This window comes from Paroedura picta, chromosome 5, assembly GCF_049243985.1.
Source record: "Paroedura picta isolate Pp20150507F chromosome 5, Ppicta_v3.0, whole genome shotgun sequence".
Lineage (NCBI taxonomy): Eukaryota > Metazoa > Chordata > Lepidosauria > Squamata > Gekkonidae > Paroedura > Paroedura picta.
Window position 1 is genome coordinate 120574843 of NC_135373.1, and position 17602 is coordinate 120592444.

The window sequence follows — 17602 nt, forward strand, 5'->3', positions numbered from 1 at the left end:
GATGTTCTGCATTTTGCGGATTAACTTCCTGCCCATGCCTGCAATGCTGACGTAGCAAAGCAGTCTTCCTCGATTGGCCAGGGCGTCAGTTCAAAGACTTCCTAGTTCCCGGTTGCAAGATTTCCTTCCCGGTTGAAACACTTTCCCTCATTTTGGGATTTCCAGAAGCCCACACTTCTCTCAGCAGAGATTTGTCTCTTGGATTTATTTCCCCCTCCTCATTTTCTGTGAGGCTGCTGTCTCCAATCCCCCCCTTCAGGAAAATAAAGAAAGAACCTCATTCTGCACTTGGCTTCCCTCCCCGCTCTGAGCTTACCCAATCAAGTGCAGAATACTTCCTGTTTCAATTTGGGGGGAGAGAATAGGAAGGAGGAAGTCCCGAGTTCTAATCAATCTGAATTCAGCAGAATCGACAACAGGAAAAACAAAGTAAGTGCAGAATCATCCCTGGTCTTACAACCCATGGCTCTAACACAGCCCACCCTCCAAAGCAGCCATTTCCTCCAGGGGAACAGGTCTCTGACCTCTGGAGATCAATTGTAATAAATGGAGCTCTCCTGGCAGCCATAAACCGAAAGCCGTCTGTTTGCATAAACCTCAAGAGAGAAACGTCATCCCATACCAGCAGGGGAAAATATCCGGAATCCTCTTTGCCTTTTTGTTCCCAGAGATACGTGTTTTTCACAAATCCCCAGAAAGTAAAGCCGCCCGAAGACCTCCAGGACCTCGGAGTGAGATTTCTTCAACCTTTCGTCAACTTGGTCTCCAAGGCGACATATTGGTGGATGAACACGCTGATCATATCGGCGCACAAGAAGCCGATCGACCTGAAGGCCATCGGGAAACTGCCCATCGCCATGCGAGCGTTGACAAACTACGTCTCCCTGAAAGACGCCTACGAGGAGCAAAAGGTAGTAGGTGTGGTGTCGTGTCTTCCAAAATGGCGCCACTGTCCTCCCATTTCTGGCCTGTGGCCTGCCGGTTTCCAAACTTCTGGTTTGGGGTCTGAAACGGTCCTTCAAAAAAATGTCATTGCGAGGGCACTGTGGACTTTCTCAAATCCATGTTGATGACAATAGGTCAAGTTCCAGAGCCATTTTAGATCAGAAGAACTGTTACGAGGGGAATCATAGACACGGAGCTCTTCCGCCAGGCATATGGTTGAGGCCAGGGCAGCTCTCCCACTAATCCATCAGAGGATCCCCTCCAATATTGAGATCTCTAACACCGAGATAATGGTTAGATGTATTGTATTGGTGCCACCCTCTTCTGAACATTATTCTCTCCACCAGGCTGAACTAAGATCAGAATTGTGACCACCGCCGCTATATGTTATGTGATATGTTATATGTAACTTTTAATTGGGGTTTTTATGGGGATTTTATTGTGTTTTAACTATTTATGTTGTAAACCGCCCTGAGACCTATTGGGAGAAGGGCGGTCTAGAAATTAAATAATAATAATAATAATAATAATAAACCTCTCCTCTTGTGCTGTCGTCCCCAACCCAAATGGACAGCTAAGCTTGACAGATCCAGGCTGGGGAATCCCTGGAGAATTTGGGGCTGGATCCTGAGGAGGATGGGTGTCTGGGGAGGGGGAGGGCTTCAGATGAATCCATTTTCAAAACAGTTTTTTTTCTTTAGGAGAACTGGTCTGTGTTGCCTGGAGATCAAAGGAAATCCCAGGAGATTTCTAGCCAACACCTGGATGTTATATGCAAGAAAATCCATCTAAGGCAATGACCTAAAGCCAAAATGTCTCTTTCTGTCTCTTTTATTTTTTCAATATCTGTCTTCCGGTCATATTTTACATGCTTTTAGATCAGGGGTAGTCAAACTGCGGCCCTCCAGATGTCCATGGACTACGATTCCCAGGAGCCCCTGCCAGCATTCGCTGGCAGGGGCTCCTGGGAATTGTAGTCCATGGACATCTGGAGGGCCGCAGTTTGACAACCCCTGTTTTAGATATTAATGTTAGACAGCAGTTCTGATGAAGATGTTTTGAAAAGGGCTATTACCAGAAGCTGGGTTGACTGTAACTGACTGTGATTTATTGATTTTTTTGTGCACGTCATTACTGAAAAAAGCAAAAAGAGACATTTTGTCTTTAGAAGATTTATTATGGTTTTCCTTTCGTATAGCCTGCGCTGTTTGGGCTCTCCTTGCTTAGAAATTGGCAATCCTATTTCCATCCAGTCACCCTTTACTGCAGAGGTGGCCAAACTGTAGCTCTCCAGATGACCATGGACTACAATCCCCATGAGCCTCTGTCAGGATGTGCTGGCAAAGGCTCATGGGAATTGTAGTCCATGGACATATGGAGAGCCACAGTTTAGCCCACGGGTAGTCAAACTGCGGCCCTCCAGATGTCCATGGACTACAATTCCCATGAGCCCCTGCCAGCGAATGCTGGCAGGGGCTCATGGGAATTGTAATCCATGGACATCTGGAGGGCCGCAGTTTGACTACCCCTGGTTTAGCCACTTCTGCACAGCTTCCTAGGTTGGACCATAGGGTTGCCAGGTCCCTCTTGGTTACAAGTGGGGGACAGGGAGCAAGGCTGTCAAATCCAGGCTGAAAAACTCCTGAAGATTTGGGGATGGACTGTGGGGAGAACAGGGACCTCAGTGGGGTACAGTCCCATAGAATCCACCCTCCAAAGCATCTGTTTTCTCCAGGGGAACTGATGGCCATAGTCTGGAGATGAGCTGTTATTCCAGGGCATCCCCAGGTCCACCTGGAGGCTCGCATCTCTATTGGTCTACAATTCAGCTGAAGTAGGGGGAAATTGCAGGAGATCAGAAGTTCTGGAGTCATGATCAGGCACTAGCTTCATATGTCTGAATGGGCCTAATAAATTGGCCCCCGAATCTTCATTTTGATGGCTTCACTGTTCAACGAATAAAGCACTGCTACCGTTTCTGCATTAGGAGACCTACCTCGTTTTAGCGTCGTTTTGGACTCCGATTGATGCGAGTTGGCATTCTGCTTTCCTCATGTGGGCGACGAGGAAAGAGGCATGCTCAAACACTCAAATTGCGGCCGCCATGACAAACTGAGCACATGCATTTCCACCCTGAACAGCCCTGAGACTGCCCCAGTTAGACCCCACGTTAAAAAGTGAAAACTGGAATTTCTGGGGAAGTGAGAGAGCCATTAGGGCCTGCGCCTGAAAAGGCAGATTTCAGCACAGAAACAGACAAAAAACTCAACCATTTAAAAATCTGAACGATACCCCTAGTGCAGAAACGGTTTGCATTGTATGAGGACAGCAAATGGCTCCTTCTTTCCCACAAAGCCAAGGTTCCTGGTGCTAGGCTGTGAGAGACGATCGAGGAGATTTCGGCAAGCTGCAAATCATGAAGAAACCATTACTTATGTTATAGTTTATACTATTACTGTCGATTTGGAAGAAACCTGGCCTGTTTCTCTCGGTTGCCCAAAGGAAAAGGATGAAGTCAAATTAATTCCTGTCTGAAAGTCTATGTGATAGATTTGGCCTGGCTGTTATTCGAGCTCGCCCACAAGGAGAAGGATGAAGGCAAATAGGATGCTTTAGGATGCTTAGGGCTGATCCTGCGTTGAGCAGGGGGTTGGACTAGATGGCCTGTATGGCCCCTTCCAACTCTATGATTCTATGATTCTATGAAATAGCTCCTTGTCCAATTCGAGGTCACATAAAGTGCGTTCTAACCTCCTGCAGAATTCAGGGGCCGGTTCTCTTCTTAGCCTTTTATCGTGCTTGGGTGAAAGATGTGGGATACGAGGACAATGTCCTCCGTGTCTGAGGTAATGACCCGTGAGGTTCTTCTGGGGAGAGATGCTGGTCAGAGAAAATGGATCAGACCAAAGTTCTGACTCACTCCAAGTCAGCTTTAGATGTCTGCCTCTTTTTCAGTTTCGAGATCATCTCGCCAGCTATTGTGAGAACAGAAGGCTCTTGACCAGATTAAGAAAAGACTAAAAGACTGGCTCGCTTCCTATGAAAGCATTTAGTCATAAATGAAAGGGAGATAACTCCTGAGGAAGACGTAGGAAGGGCAATCTCTGAGGAAGATCGGCTACCAAACAAGCTTACATCTAGATGTATGTCGCGTCAGCTCATCTACGGTTTATTAGTCTGTTTGTCTACAGTTTATCACGGAAGCTTTCCCACGGCATCCCAACCTAAGGGTTTCGTCTGCTTGTCTACAGCAGTTCTCCACCTTCCTAATGCCGCGACCCTTTAATACAGTTCCCCATGTGGTGGTGACCCCCAGCCATAAAATGATGCAAGGGTTCTTTCCCAGAAAGTAAATCAAAACTGACCAATGGTGTGAAGATCCATTGTTCATAATTGTATATAAATTGTTTTTTCCCTGGGATTTCTCAGTTCAGTTCTGCCTCTTGTCCTACCATGCCGATCCCGCCCTTTTCCACTGCTCCAGACAGACGAACGCTCTATCTCGATCTACCCCACAAGGCTGTTGTGTGGATGTCCCCTACTACATGGATAAACCAGTTTCTGGTTCTTTGCACTGTGCTCCCGGCTGGTTTGCCTGATTCAGAACAAGGCAACTTCACGGTTCCATGTGCATTACAGCTTATCTCTAGACAACAGAGATCCATTCTCCCAGAGGACATGACTGCTTTGCAGGGTGGCCTCTCTAAAGTCCCCTCCAATTCCCAAGCCTTGCCTTCCTTAGGCTCCACCCACAAAATTTCCAGGAATTTCCCAACCCAAAGCTTAGCAATCCTCCTCTGTACCCTCTTTGTCTGGCTCTCCAGGGCCACTGTGTGCGGCATGTTCACCCCTCCTCCCCTGTTCACAGTGGGAAAGCTGGTCAGATCCAACCCTGTGATGGGGATCGAGACCGAGGTTTGTCACAGGTAGCTTAACCCATACCCAAAGTCCACAAAGGTCAGTGACGTGAACCCCAGGTTTGGAAGTGGAAAGCCAGGTTGAAACTTCCGTGGTTATCAAAGTGAAATTGGAAATAGTGGGTGTATAACTAGGGATGCCACCAACTATGCCATTTGGGGCTGTATCAACAGGGACATCACATCAAAATCACAAGATGTCATAGTCCCATTGTATATGGCACTGGTCAGACCACACCTGGAGCACTGTGTGCAGTTCTGGAGGCCTCACTTCAAGAAGGACGTAGATAAAATTGAAAGGGTACAGAGGAGAGCGACGAAGATGATCTGGGGCCAAGGGACCAAGCCCTATGAAGATAGCTTGAGGGACTTGGGAATGTTCAGCCTGGAGAAAAGGAGGTTGAGAGGGGACATGATAGTCCTCTTTAAGTATTTGAAAGGTTGTCACTTGGAGGAGGGCAGGATGCTGTTCCCATTGGCTGCAGAGGAAAGGACACGCAGTAATGGGTTTAAACTACAAGTACAACGATATAGGCTAGATATCAGGAAAAAGTTTTTCACAGTCAGAGTAGTTCAGCAGTGGAATAGGCTGCCTAAGGAGGTGGTGAGCTCCCCCTCACTGGCAGTCTTCAAGCAAAGGTTGGATGCACACTTTTCTTGGATGCTTTAGGATGCTTAGGGCTGATCCTGCGTTGAGCAGGGGGTTGGACTAGATGGCCTGTGTGGCCCCTTCCAACTCTATGATTCTAACTAGGGGCGGACCTGGGGATCCCCTTGTACAGCTCATCTAAAGGCTACAAAGATCAGTTCCCCTGGAGAATATGGAAGTCTTGGAGGGTGGTCTTTGTGGTGTATGCCCCCTGAAGAATTTTGTAGTCAACAAATTCTAACCTGCTAACGACCCTTGGCCCTAAAGAGGTGTGACTGGTTTCAAGCAGAGCAAGGGCCTTTTTGCCAGCAGAAACATGGGCCCTCGCAGAGCTGCTGAAGTTCCAGAGGGCCAGCAGAATGGTGCTCTTCCACCAAGTATTTGGTTGAGGTCAATTATCCACCTGGGCCCCATGGCTACTCCCCTCCTCAAGCCAGGCTCTCAGCTTTCATGAAATACATTTCAGACTCTCTGCCTGGCTCGCTGGATTGTTTGTTGTCTAAGGCAGGGGTAGTCAACCTGTGGTCCTCGAGATGTCCACGGATTACAATTCCCATGAGCCCCTGCCAGCGGTTGCTGGCAGGGGCTCATGGGAATTGTAGTCCATGGACATCTGGAGGACCACAGGTTGACTACCCCTGCTCTAAGGTGAAGCAAATGATTAGGATTTTCAGAATTCATTTCTAAATGGGATTTTAGCACTTTGTTGTTACTTTATACCTTGTACTTCTTATTGTTGTACACCACCCCAGACCAATTTTGGGGGAAGGGGCAGTTTACAACTCACAATATAAAGAAATACAAATAAATATTGTTTCCCCCTCCCCATCCTCTCCAGGCTCCATCTCTAAATCTCCAAGCATTTTCTAACCCACCTTTGACAGCCCTACCCTGAATCCCTTACTGGTGGCCCAAGGGGACCTCGTAACCCTAAGTTTCGTCTTGAATTTCTTGGGCGAAAGACAGGAGTTAAATGGGAAATGTTGCCACAGGCATTCTTAAGGAAGCCTCATCTTGCTTATGGTGACTGTACTTCTTGGCTTCCTTTGCCAGAAAAAAGTGGCCGATGAACCGAATCACATCCCTTCCATCTGGCTCGCCATGTACAGGGCTTTTGGCCGGCCGATCCTCCTTAGCAGCATGTTCCGTTACCTGGCCGACCTTCTGGGCTTTGCCGGACCGCTCTGCATCTCCGGTATCGTTGACAGCTTGAACAATAGCGACGACAATACCAGCAAACCATACAATGTAAGTGAACAGTGATCAATCGCTCGGAATCCGTGAACAATGCATTTGCGTTTCATTTCTTCCCCTCTCGATGTTCCATTTCGTTGACAGGGAACTGAGCCCAGCTCCAACCCCATGTCTTCCGTCTGCCAATGGAGCCAGAGGGTTGGATCTAAGGTTGCCAGCCTCAGGTTGAGAAATATCTGGAGATCTGTCAATGGATCCTAGAGGGGAGAGGGATGAAGAGGGACCTCAGCAGCATATAAGACTGTAGAATTCCCCCCTTCCAAAGCAGCCATTTGGACACCTGGAGATGACACCTGTCATCTGGAGATTCAGCTATAATTTCCGGAAATCTCCAAGTCCCACCTGGAGTCTGGAAGCCCTAATTCAGGGGTGGGCAGACTGTGGCTCTCCATGGACTACAATTCCCATGAGCCCCGGGGCTCATGGGAATTGTAGTCCATGGACATCTGGAGAGCCACAGTCTGCCCACCCCTGATGTCGTTGTGACCTACCAACATTTCCTGCTATGCAAGAGGGAAGGAGGTAATTTTTGACCTCTTGTACGGCTATTTTGGGGATCACGAGACCCGTGCAGACCAAAAATAAAGTGTTACAGACTGCAGGAAGGATTTGGGTGACACTGTTCCTCTTACACCCACAGAAGAGTTGGTGGGATCTGATCTCATTACTCTCTTCTGTTCTGTCCTTCTCCAATGAACAAATTACTTCCCACAACGGAGAGGAGACCTCCTGCATGGTAGGCTTGGAGTGGAATCATTGGATCCAGCTTGGCAGAAAGGAATCATCACGTTCGATCTGTTATATTGTAATTTAAATGTTAGGAAAAGGCCAGATCCCTAAAAGAGAAACTCTTCCTTGGGTGAAGATCTCTAGCAGTCTTGCCACAAACGATCAACAAACCATATTTTGGATTATGACCCAAATGGAGACCCAGTTGGTTGTCGTGGTTAAGAGTGGCAGCCCCTAATTGGGAGAATCAAGTTGGATTCCGCACTCCTTCTTCACATGCGGCCAGCTGTGTGACTTGGGGCCAGTCCCAGTTCTCTCAGAGCTCTCCCAGCCCCACCTCCCTCACAGGGTGTCCGTTGTGGGGAGAAGAAGAGAAGGCAGTTATGACCTGCTTTGAGACTCCTTCCCTGCTCTAGTTGTGAAAAGCAGGGGATAAAAACCAACGCTTCTTCGTCTTCTGAGATGTGGTCTTTCTTGCACCTGTAGATATACATAGACCTGACCCTCTGAAAAGGAAGAACAGCTAATTTGAAATCTGCAAGTCATAAATACATTCATTTTTCTCCAGTTAAGCACCATGCAATGGGAATTTTTCTTTAAAGTCAGTATAGACCAGGGTTTCTCAGCCAGGGCTTCATGAAAATCTGGGGGTTCTTGAGGGCCCTGGAAGGGTTTCCTGAATGGGTGGGAGTTAATTTTCATATATTTCTTAAATTTGTCAAACATTTATCTGGTGATCTGACCGTATATGATCATGCCAACCTGCCCCCCTCCCAAAATAGCCAATGATGGGCCTGGAGGGGACAGGAGGGGAGATGTGTCTCCAGCTTGGTGGGCGTCTCTACAGCTCTGCTTCCCAACCATATTCTACATCAGGGGTAGTCAAACTGCGGCCCTCCAGATGTCCACGGACTACAATTCCCACAAGCCCCTGCCAGCATTTGCTGGCAGGGGCTTGTGGGAATTGTAGTCCGTGGACATCTGGAGGGCCGCAGTTTGACTACCCCTGTTCTACATGATCATGCCAGTTTTGGGGTTTCTCAAAACCTGAAGAATGTTTCATTGGTTTCTCAGCGGTGAAAATGTCAAGAAAGTAGGAAGAAACAGGGTCCAAAAAAAACAGCTTGAAAAGCGATAAGAAGAAAGAACCTACAATACATTTAAGGAAGGAAGTAAAAGAAGGGTCTCTTTCTACATGTTTGTTTTAATTTATACTCAGTCCATATGAAGAAACACCATTAGTTTCTTGTAGAAATACACCCAAAGCAAACACAACCAAAAGGCAAAAAGTTGCGTCTTCTTGAAATTCATTAAATGCAATCCTGAATTAATTTGCAAACAATTTTATTTTGGGTTGCAAATTTATTCAGGGTTGCATTTAATAAATTTCAAGAAGACACAACTTTTTGCCTTTTGGTTTCGTTTGCTTTGGGTTAATTTATACTCTGCCTGTCTCCTCAGTGAGTGACTTGGGTCATTCTCCTCCCTTCTGTTTTATTCTGACAACAACCCTGAGAGGTAGGCTAGGCCCAAGGTCACCCAGAAAGCTTTTGTGGCAGAATGAGGATTTGAAGATGGGTTTCCGAGATCCTAGCCTGGCACTTTAACCACTACGCAATACTGTTACACAGAAAAAATATCTGATTTCACTTATGGAAGAAAAGTATAAAGGCACGGGTAGGCTCATAAATAGGGGTCTTATAAAGCGCTAATCTTTGGCTATCATAGTTTTGTCAGAGACTATTGTCTCTACGGCTCTGTAAATGTTTACGTCTTCTGACGGTGAGCAGCACTTAGACTCAGATAAAGATATTTCATGGGGTTGTTTGTTTAAACATACCATCGAATCAAAATTTGGTCCAAATGCCCTGTCAGATCTCAAAGCGCAGTTTCTTCCTGGTGAAATTCAACTTCAGATTTTTCATACAACGGCTCGGATCCAGTAACACGCAACTGGAAACTGAAATATGAAGGGCAATTTCCCCAACTCATGATTATTTAAAACACCGAGAGCCAGCATGGTGTAGTGGTTAAGAGTTGCGGACGCTAATCCGCAGAACCGGGTTTGATTCCCCACTTCTCGACGTGCAGCTAGCTGAAAGACACTGGGCCAATCACAGTTCTCTTAAGCCTGCTCTCACAGAGCAGTTCTTTTACAGTTCTCCCAGCCCCGACTACCTCACAGGACGTCTGGGGAGAGGAACGGTGATTGTAAGCCGCTTTGGGACTCCTTCAGGAAGTGAAAAGTGGGGTATAAAAACCAGCTCTTCTGTTCTAGCTGCCTTTCTTGTGGACCTCAGGTCAGCTTACAATGTAAGTTTCTTCTTGGCTATCATTGACCGTTATGCAAGTTAAGACAACGCCACTATCTTTAATTTCCTGTAATGACTTTATTGTTCTTTGTTTTTCGGGGAGTGCTCTGACAGCCCTCTGAGACCCTGCCTTTCCTTTTTCTTCCCAAGGATTTGACAAAGCCCTATCTGACCTCGCACGATTTCCTGAAAACTGCGTATGTCTTGGCGATCCTCCTCTTCCTGGCCCTCATCCTGCAAAGGACGTTTCTCCAGGCCTCCTACTATGTCGCCATTGAAACAGGCATCAATCTACGTGGAGCTCTGCTGGTGAATAAAGATATTCTTTCATTGGCTCGCTCGCCAATGAAATGTCTCGATAAGGGCCTTAAGATAATTGTTCCTGATTTGTCTTTTCCAGAACAACAACACAGAGAGCTGGACAAGGATAAAAGCTGGACCAATAGCTAATAGCTGGACCAATAGTGAGAGCCAGTTTGGTGTAGTGGTTAGGAGTGCGGACTTGTAATCTGGCATGCCAGGTTCGATTCTGCGCTCCCCCACATGCAACCAGCTGGGTGACCTTGGGCTCGCCACGGCACTGATAAAACTGTTCTGACCGGGCAGTGATATCAGTGCTCTCTCAGCCTCACCCACCCCACAGGGTGTCTGCTGTGGGGAGAGGAAAGGGAAGGCGAATGGAAGCCGCTTTGAGCCTCCTTCGGGTAGGGAAAAGCGGCATATAAGAACCAACTCTTCTTCTTCTTCTTCTTCTTCTAATAGCTTTCTTTGCTAAAGTTGCCAGCTCCAGATGTTTTGAGAGTTGGGGGTAGAGCCTGGGGAGGACGGAATTTGGGGGGATCCTATAGAATTCGCCTTCTCAAGCTTTTGGGAGTCACGACGCAGTATCTGAAGAAATGAACAATGACTCGCGAAAAATTATTTATTTATAATTACATTTATATATCGCTGCTCCCTGCAAATGCAGGCTCGTGGTGGTTCACGACGTAAGCCAATAAAACAGCAACCATAAAACCATTAAAACATCTAACGTTATCACGATAAAACAATGACCCCCCCCCCAACCCAATAAAATCAAGATGACGGCCAAAATCCCTCTACTGCAGATGTGACCAGTATGGGCCGGGAAACTGGGAATGATAGAAAAAAAAAAACGAAGGGGTAGAGCAAACAGTGGGTCTTGGCCGATTTAATACCTTGGCCTATGACTCAGGGGTGGGGGGAGATGCCACAAATTTAGCCTTTTTATGTTGCTACTGGACCCTTAACTGTTTTATTTATTTATTTGGCTTTTATGCTACTTCTCCCTGCAAGCAGTCTCTGGGAGTTTATATCAGCCATTCCGAACCCTTTTGTTTTGATCATGGCCCTTTTAGAAGCTCTTTTTAGGTTCTAGGGACCCCTGCGGTAGGCTGGGTGCTTACATAATGAGCTCGGCTAAAAAAGGCCTAAGCTAAGGGTGAACTAGTTATACTTAGAATCATAGAATCATAGAGTTGGAAGGGACCTCCTGGGTCATCTAGTCCAACTCCCCGCACTATGCAGTACATCCACAACCCTATCGCTCATTTACTGTAACCTGCCACCCCCTTGAACCTTCACAGAATCAGCCTCTCCATCAGATGGCTCTCCAGCCTCTGTTTAAAAATTTCCAAAGATGGAGAACCCACCACCTCCTGAGGAAGCCTGTTCCACTGAGAAACTGCTCTAACTGTCAGGAACTTCTTCTGGATGTTTAGATGGAATTTCTTTTGAATTAATTTCATCCCACTGGTCCGTCCCTCCGGGGCAAGAGAGAACAACTCTGCTCCATCCTCTACATGGCACCCTTTTAAATACTTGAAGATGTTTATCAGGCCGCCATGGCCTCAACCAGGTGGAAGAGTGCCATTTTACAGGCCCTGCAGAACTTTGGTAGTTCCATGCATTATTGGATTTCATTTTCTCTTCCTGCAACAGCAACTATTCGTAGCTGAGTTATTCATTGCAGACAAGCCAATCCAGTTGCACGTGGTACCTCTTGTATGCAAATGTGAACAGAAAGACACTAAGGACATTTCTTGTTGGCCACTGGGATAAGTAAACAAAAGGACCAGGCAGTAGATGATGGAAAAGCCATCAGCCTAAGCTCAGGGAGAGGCTGTGGCTTAGTAGAAGAGGCTCTGCTTGGCATACAGAAGGTCCCAGGTTCAATTCCCAGAATCTCCAGTTAAAGGGACCAGGTAGCAGGTGATATGAAAGACTTCAGCCTAAGACCTTGGAGAGCAGCCACCAGAGTGGACAATTTTGATGATGGACCAGGTGTCTGATTCAGGATAAGGCAGCTTGAATTGTGTACATCGGGATGAGGAATGTGTGACCTTATGGGATTCTAGGAATGAGTTTTTAACGATTCTCTTGCCCATCTTGGCTGTCAAAACATTGAACAATGTTGGCTTCTTTTCATAGGCGATGATCTACAACAAGATGCTGAGGCTCTCCACGTCCAACTTGTCCATGGGAGAGATGACCCTGGGGCAGATCAATAACTTGGTGGCCATCGAGACCAACCAGCTCATGTGGTTCTTGTTCCTGTGTCCCAACCTATGGGCTATGCCCGTTCAGGTAGAGCATCAAAGTAAGGGGTTAATTTTTAAAAGACAAAATACAATGTATTTATTTTTTTTGCAGCCTGCACATGTCAGATCTGCCAGAAATAAAGTCAGCCACTCTCCCAGTATTATTTCTTATTTATTTATTCACTACATGTAAACCCTGCTCCTCTCCCCAATGGAAACCCAGGAAGAAGAGCTGGGGTTTTGTAACTCACTTTTTACTACCTGAAGGAATCTCAAAGTGGCTTACAATCACCTACCCTTCCTCTCCCCATAGCAGACATTCTGTGATACTGAGAGCTCTGAGAGAACAGTGACCGGACCAAGGTCACCCAGCTGACTACATGTGGAGGAGGAGCGGGGAATCAAACCCGGCTCTCCAGATTAGAGGCCACCATTCATAACCACCACACCAAGCTTACTTTCCAGACCTAGCCCTCAAAATTCACAGAGAACAGGACTACTGCAATGTTCTTTACTTAGGGCTGATTTTGAAGAGTATTTGGAAGCTAGTGCAGAACCTTGTGGTTAGAAAGCTGGCGTGGGTCAACTATCAGGAGCATGTGTCCCCCAATACTATAGCAATTACCCTGGCTACTAATCCACTCACTCACTAACCCAACTCAAGACTTTGTCCATGATAGTTGAAGCCCTACATAACTTGGGACTCGAATGAGTGGAAGTTAATTAATTTTTAATATATTTCTTAAATTTCTTAAACATTTATCAGGTGATATGACCATAGATGGTCAGGTCGATCACCCTCCCCTCCCAAAATGGCTAATGATGAGCCTGGAGGGGGTGGGAAGGGGAGGGGCCCCTGGTGGGCGTGTCCACAGCTCTGCTTCCCAACTATATTTTGCACGGTTGCACCACTTCTGGGTTTTCTTGGAGCCTGAAAAATGTTTCAGGAGTTTCTCAATGGCAAAAAAAAATTGAGAAAGGCTGGTCTAAATTGTGATAAACAAATAAATAGGGACCAAAGTGGTCCCAGAGAAGTGAAACCAACCTCAACCAGAGCCAGGGCCTTTTCTGCTCTGGCCCCAGCCTGGTGGAATGAGTCCAGGGCCTTGTGGGACCTAAAACAGTTCCACAGAGCTGTTCCACAGGCCTATGGTCAAGGTCCATAGACTAACAGCAGCAATCCCTATGCAGAAGTCACATCAGAAATAACATTTAAACGCCAAATATCTACAGCAATATATCACTCCACACCCCGCCACAGGAGAGAGGGTAATAGCACCTCTGGTTTTGACCTGATTTTTTAAAAATAATTTAGATGTTTTAATAATGTAAATATTTTATCTCATTGTACTAATATGTTCTCAGCCTTTGGGGAAGAGAGCAATAGAAATGTGATGAACTACCATGTCATCAAAGTAGGCACGGCATTTGAAAGTGAGGCCTTATTTATGTCATGTTTATGGAAGATGGAAGCAACCAGAATCTTGGAGTCTTTCTGTGTGACATGGAACTGATGTCTTTATGGGTTTTGGCAGGAAGATCTATAGTGTGGCTTTTGTATATTAGTTGGGTTGCTTGTGGGTTTCTTCGGTTCAGTTTTGGTTCTTGTACTATTTGTTAGTTAGTTTATTTAATTTCTAAGATTTTTATACTGCCCTCCCAAATGGCTCAGGACGGTTTACATAAAACTTTGCAGGGGTTACATAGAACATCATAGGAATATAACACAATCATAACAACACTTCCAACAGTGGTTCTATGATAAACAGAATTTCGATGGCCTTGATTAACAATATTATAACAGGAACGATAACTTTAACAGGGAGATCAGGGAGATCTCTGAGAGATCTCCTTAACTTCAGGGAGATCATACTGGTTCAGATCATGGAGGGGGTGTCTGAGGGGGGACTAGTGGTCATGCTGGGGTCACAATAAAGAGCCAAAATGAACTCCCAGTGTACCAGTCTCTACGAATCTTATAGTGACATCGTGTTGGTCTAAGATGCAGTAGAAACTGTCGGGTAAAACCATAGCATTTCTGTTGAATTGTACAATGGTGTGATATCACTTCTGGGTTTGGCCAGGAAATGACATCACACGGTCAATGCAGCACTTTCCATGCCCCATTCCCAACCCCAGTCTTCAGGATACACTGATCCAGGTATACTAACGGCATTTCTTACATCTCTCTGTTCCTTTTCCTGTTTCTTAGATCATCATGGGTGTGATCCTGCTCTACCATTTACTAGGGAAAAGTGCCCTGGTTGGTGCAGCTGTGATCGTCCTGCTGGCTCCGATACAGTATTTCATAGCAACAAAGCTGGCGGAAGCTCAGAAGAGCACACTTGTGAGTTGTCAGGGTTTACTATTGACTCCCCTATCCCACCCCCTAGAAGGCATTTCCTGCCACATTGCCTTTTCCCTGCCCCTGGACGTTTTGTAACCTAGAAAGAGAAGAAAAGTCAGAAATGAAAGGAAGAGAAAGGCAGGCTAGCAAGGAGGAAGGGTAAATAAAGAAATGAGAGAGAGGAGAGGATTGGAGGAATGAAAAAGGAAGAAAAAGTTGGAAGGGGAAGACAAGAAAAAACAGAGGTGGCTTGATAAGAATGGGGGAGTAAAGGGAGGTTCCCTGGCATTCAGATTATTTGGGGTGAGATCTATTCCTTCTCTAGCCTATATTTCAGTACTGGCACCTTTTATGGCACAAAATGTAAGACCTAAGGGCTGACTGTAGATGGTGTCTAAGATTTGCCCTCTGTGACCAAATGGTTCTCGTCTCAGTCTGTTAATCACATGTTAGATAATGCGCTTTCAGTATGCTTTTGCGTCTGGATTCTCCTGGGCGTCACAGGAAACACTATTTCTAAATTGCACTGAACGTGCATTATCTTAATGTGCGTGGACAGACATTATGTATGGCTCATAATTCCAGCCAGTCTATGGAATTAGGACAAATTGCATAAAATACTCCTAAATAGTTTTCTTCTCAATATTATCTTTATTCCCAAATTCATAGAATCATAGAATCATAGAGTTGGAAGGGGCCATACAGGCCATCTAGTCCAACCCCCTGCTCAACGCAGGATTAGCCCTAAGCATCCTAAAGCATCCAAGAAAAGTGTGTATCCAACCTTTGTTTGAAGACTTCCAATTAACCTATAAAGTTTTATTATCTTAGTTCTATTTAGATATTTTGTATTTTAGTTGATGAATATTTTATTGTTTTATATGCCATTAAAGAATATATGATCTGATACTCCTAAATATTCTAGGAATAATTCTGAAAATGTGCTGGTATAGAAAGTATTAAGAGCCTCTTGTGGCGCTGAGTAGTAAGGCAGCAGAAATGTTGTCTGAAGCTGTCTGCCCATGAGGCTGGGAGTTCGATCCCAGCAGCCGGCTCAAGGTTGACTCAGCCTTCCATCCTTCCGAGGTCGGTAAAATGAGCACCCAGCTTGCTGGGGGGTAAACGGTAATGACCAGGGAAGGCACTGGCAAACCACCCCGTATTGAGTCTGCCACGAAAACGCTAGAGGGCGTCACCCCAAGAGTCAGACATGACTCGGTGCTTGCACAGGGGATACCTTTACCTTTACCATAGAAAGTATAATTTCATAGTGGCAGTCCCAAACCTTTTTGAACCTGTGGGCACTTTTGTAATTCTGACACAGTGTAGTGGGCAGACACAACCACAAAGTGGCTGCTGCAGGAGGCGGAGCCAGCCACAAAACGACTGCTGCAGGAGGCGGAGCCAGCCACAATATGGCTGCTGCAGCAGGTGGAGCTTAATTTCCATCACACAGTGAAGATCCTTGTGCTGTGGTTGCAGCTGCTGCAAAGCAGGTGTTTTTTAAAATGTGCATTGCCTTATAGTTTGTCCCGCTTACTCTTACTCATCAGGTATTGGTTTCAACCAATGTTTAAAAATGGTATAAATTTCATTCAAGGGCATTCTTCTGAATTTCAGTGATCACCAGCTCGCTTTAATGCAAAGAAGCTGATGGACAGCATGTTGCATTTGTGCTGTAATAGCTCCAAAAAAAATAGATATCCCATTATCTGAGATGCAAAGAACTCCTTGCAAAAGTAAATTTGCATGGTGGAAGCAGACTGGGAAGTGAACGTGACCCCAGAACAAGCTCAACTGAGCAGCCCTTAAAAGCCAGGACACTGGGGGCCTCTGAACTCAATGGTCCTGACCACTGACATGGCCTCACTCTCATTCCACAAAACCCCAAAATGGTAGGAGTGCCGGATAAGACAACCAGGGAATTTACACTGATTAACAAGGAAGGGTCTAAGTTGGAGATCCCCAACCAGGGGTCTTTGGGCCCCTGGGGGTTTGTGGGAGCTCTGAAGGGGTTCTGCAGGAGCTCTGGAGTGGCATGGTATGGGGGGGGGAGTCTAGGCTGTCTTCTCAACTTCTTTCCAGCCTACATAAGGCAAAGCCACCATAATAGTAGTAAAGGTGGGAGGAGGGAGCAAAAGGAGGGCTAACAGTATGTGTAATGATGCACTTCCAGGGGTGTGGCATGGGTGTGTCCAGCCACCTGACATCACTTCCGGGGTTCCTCAAAGTGTGAAAAATTAACTATTTCAGGGGCTCCTTCACAGTCAAGAGGTTGAAAAAGGCTGGTCTAAGTGGTCCTGGGGTTATTGACTCAGTTGTAGGGGTTTGGCAGTGACCCCCTGGGGAATTTCCCGCTAAATTACATGCCCCTGTTTTAAAGATGCAGCTGAAAAGATAAGCTTAGAGGCCTTATTTCCATGTTATTGGTTTTAAGAATATGCATTGTAATTTAGGGGGTTGACAAACGTTGTGGTGGGGTTTATAACCCCCCCCAACAACTTTTCCAAAGAAAGGTGGTTTAAAATACACCCCAAATAGTTAAGTAAGCATTATTGTACACAATATAATGCATAGCTATCAAAAGAGGCAATAGCTTTCTCAGTGTCATCTCTTTGAAAAAATGTTTCTTCTGCCTTGTTTTACAAATGGAATGTGCTGTGTTTTAACTCTTGTCCTTTGCACACTTCATGGAAAGGATTATTCTACCGAGCGGCTGAAGAAAACCAACGAAATCCTGAAAGGCATCAAACTGCTGAAGTTGTATGCGTGGGAACATATATTCTGTAGGAGTGTGGAGGACACCAGGATGAAGGAACTGACCAGTCTCAAAACGTTTGCCCTTTACACGTCTCTTTCCAGTGAGTAATGTACTTTGTGTTCTGTGTCCT

The 17602-nt window shown here is 45.9% G+C and overlaps 1 protein-coding gene across 13 annotated transcripts in view; it reads left to right on the top strand.

Moving 5' to 3' along the window:
* Nucleotides 1-17602, top strand: part of ABCC9 (ATP binding cassette subfamily C member 9) — a 73683-nt gene that overhangs the window by 12282 nt on the left and 43799 nt on the right. For all 13 annotated transcript variants that reach the window (XM_077340214.1, XM_077340215.1, XM_077340220.1 and 10 more), the window contains exons 6-11: nucleotides 669-911; nucleotides 6565-6759; nucleotides 9957-10115; nucleotides 12255-12410; nucleotides 14577-14711; nucleotides 17410-17572. In XM_077340214.1, coding sequence (XP_077196329.1) covers nucleotides 669-911; nucleotides 6565-6759; nucleotides 9957-10115; nucleotides 12255-12410; nucleotides 14577-14711; nucleotides 17410-17572 — 1051 coding nt within the window. The remainder of the gene's footprint in view (nucleotides 1-668; nucleotides 912-6564; nucleotides 6760-9956; nucleotides 10116-12254; nucleotides 12411-14576; nucleotides 14712-17409; nucleotides 17573-17602) is intronic.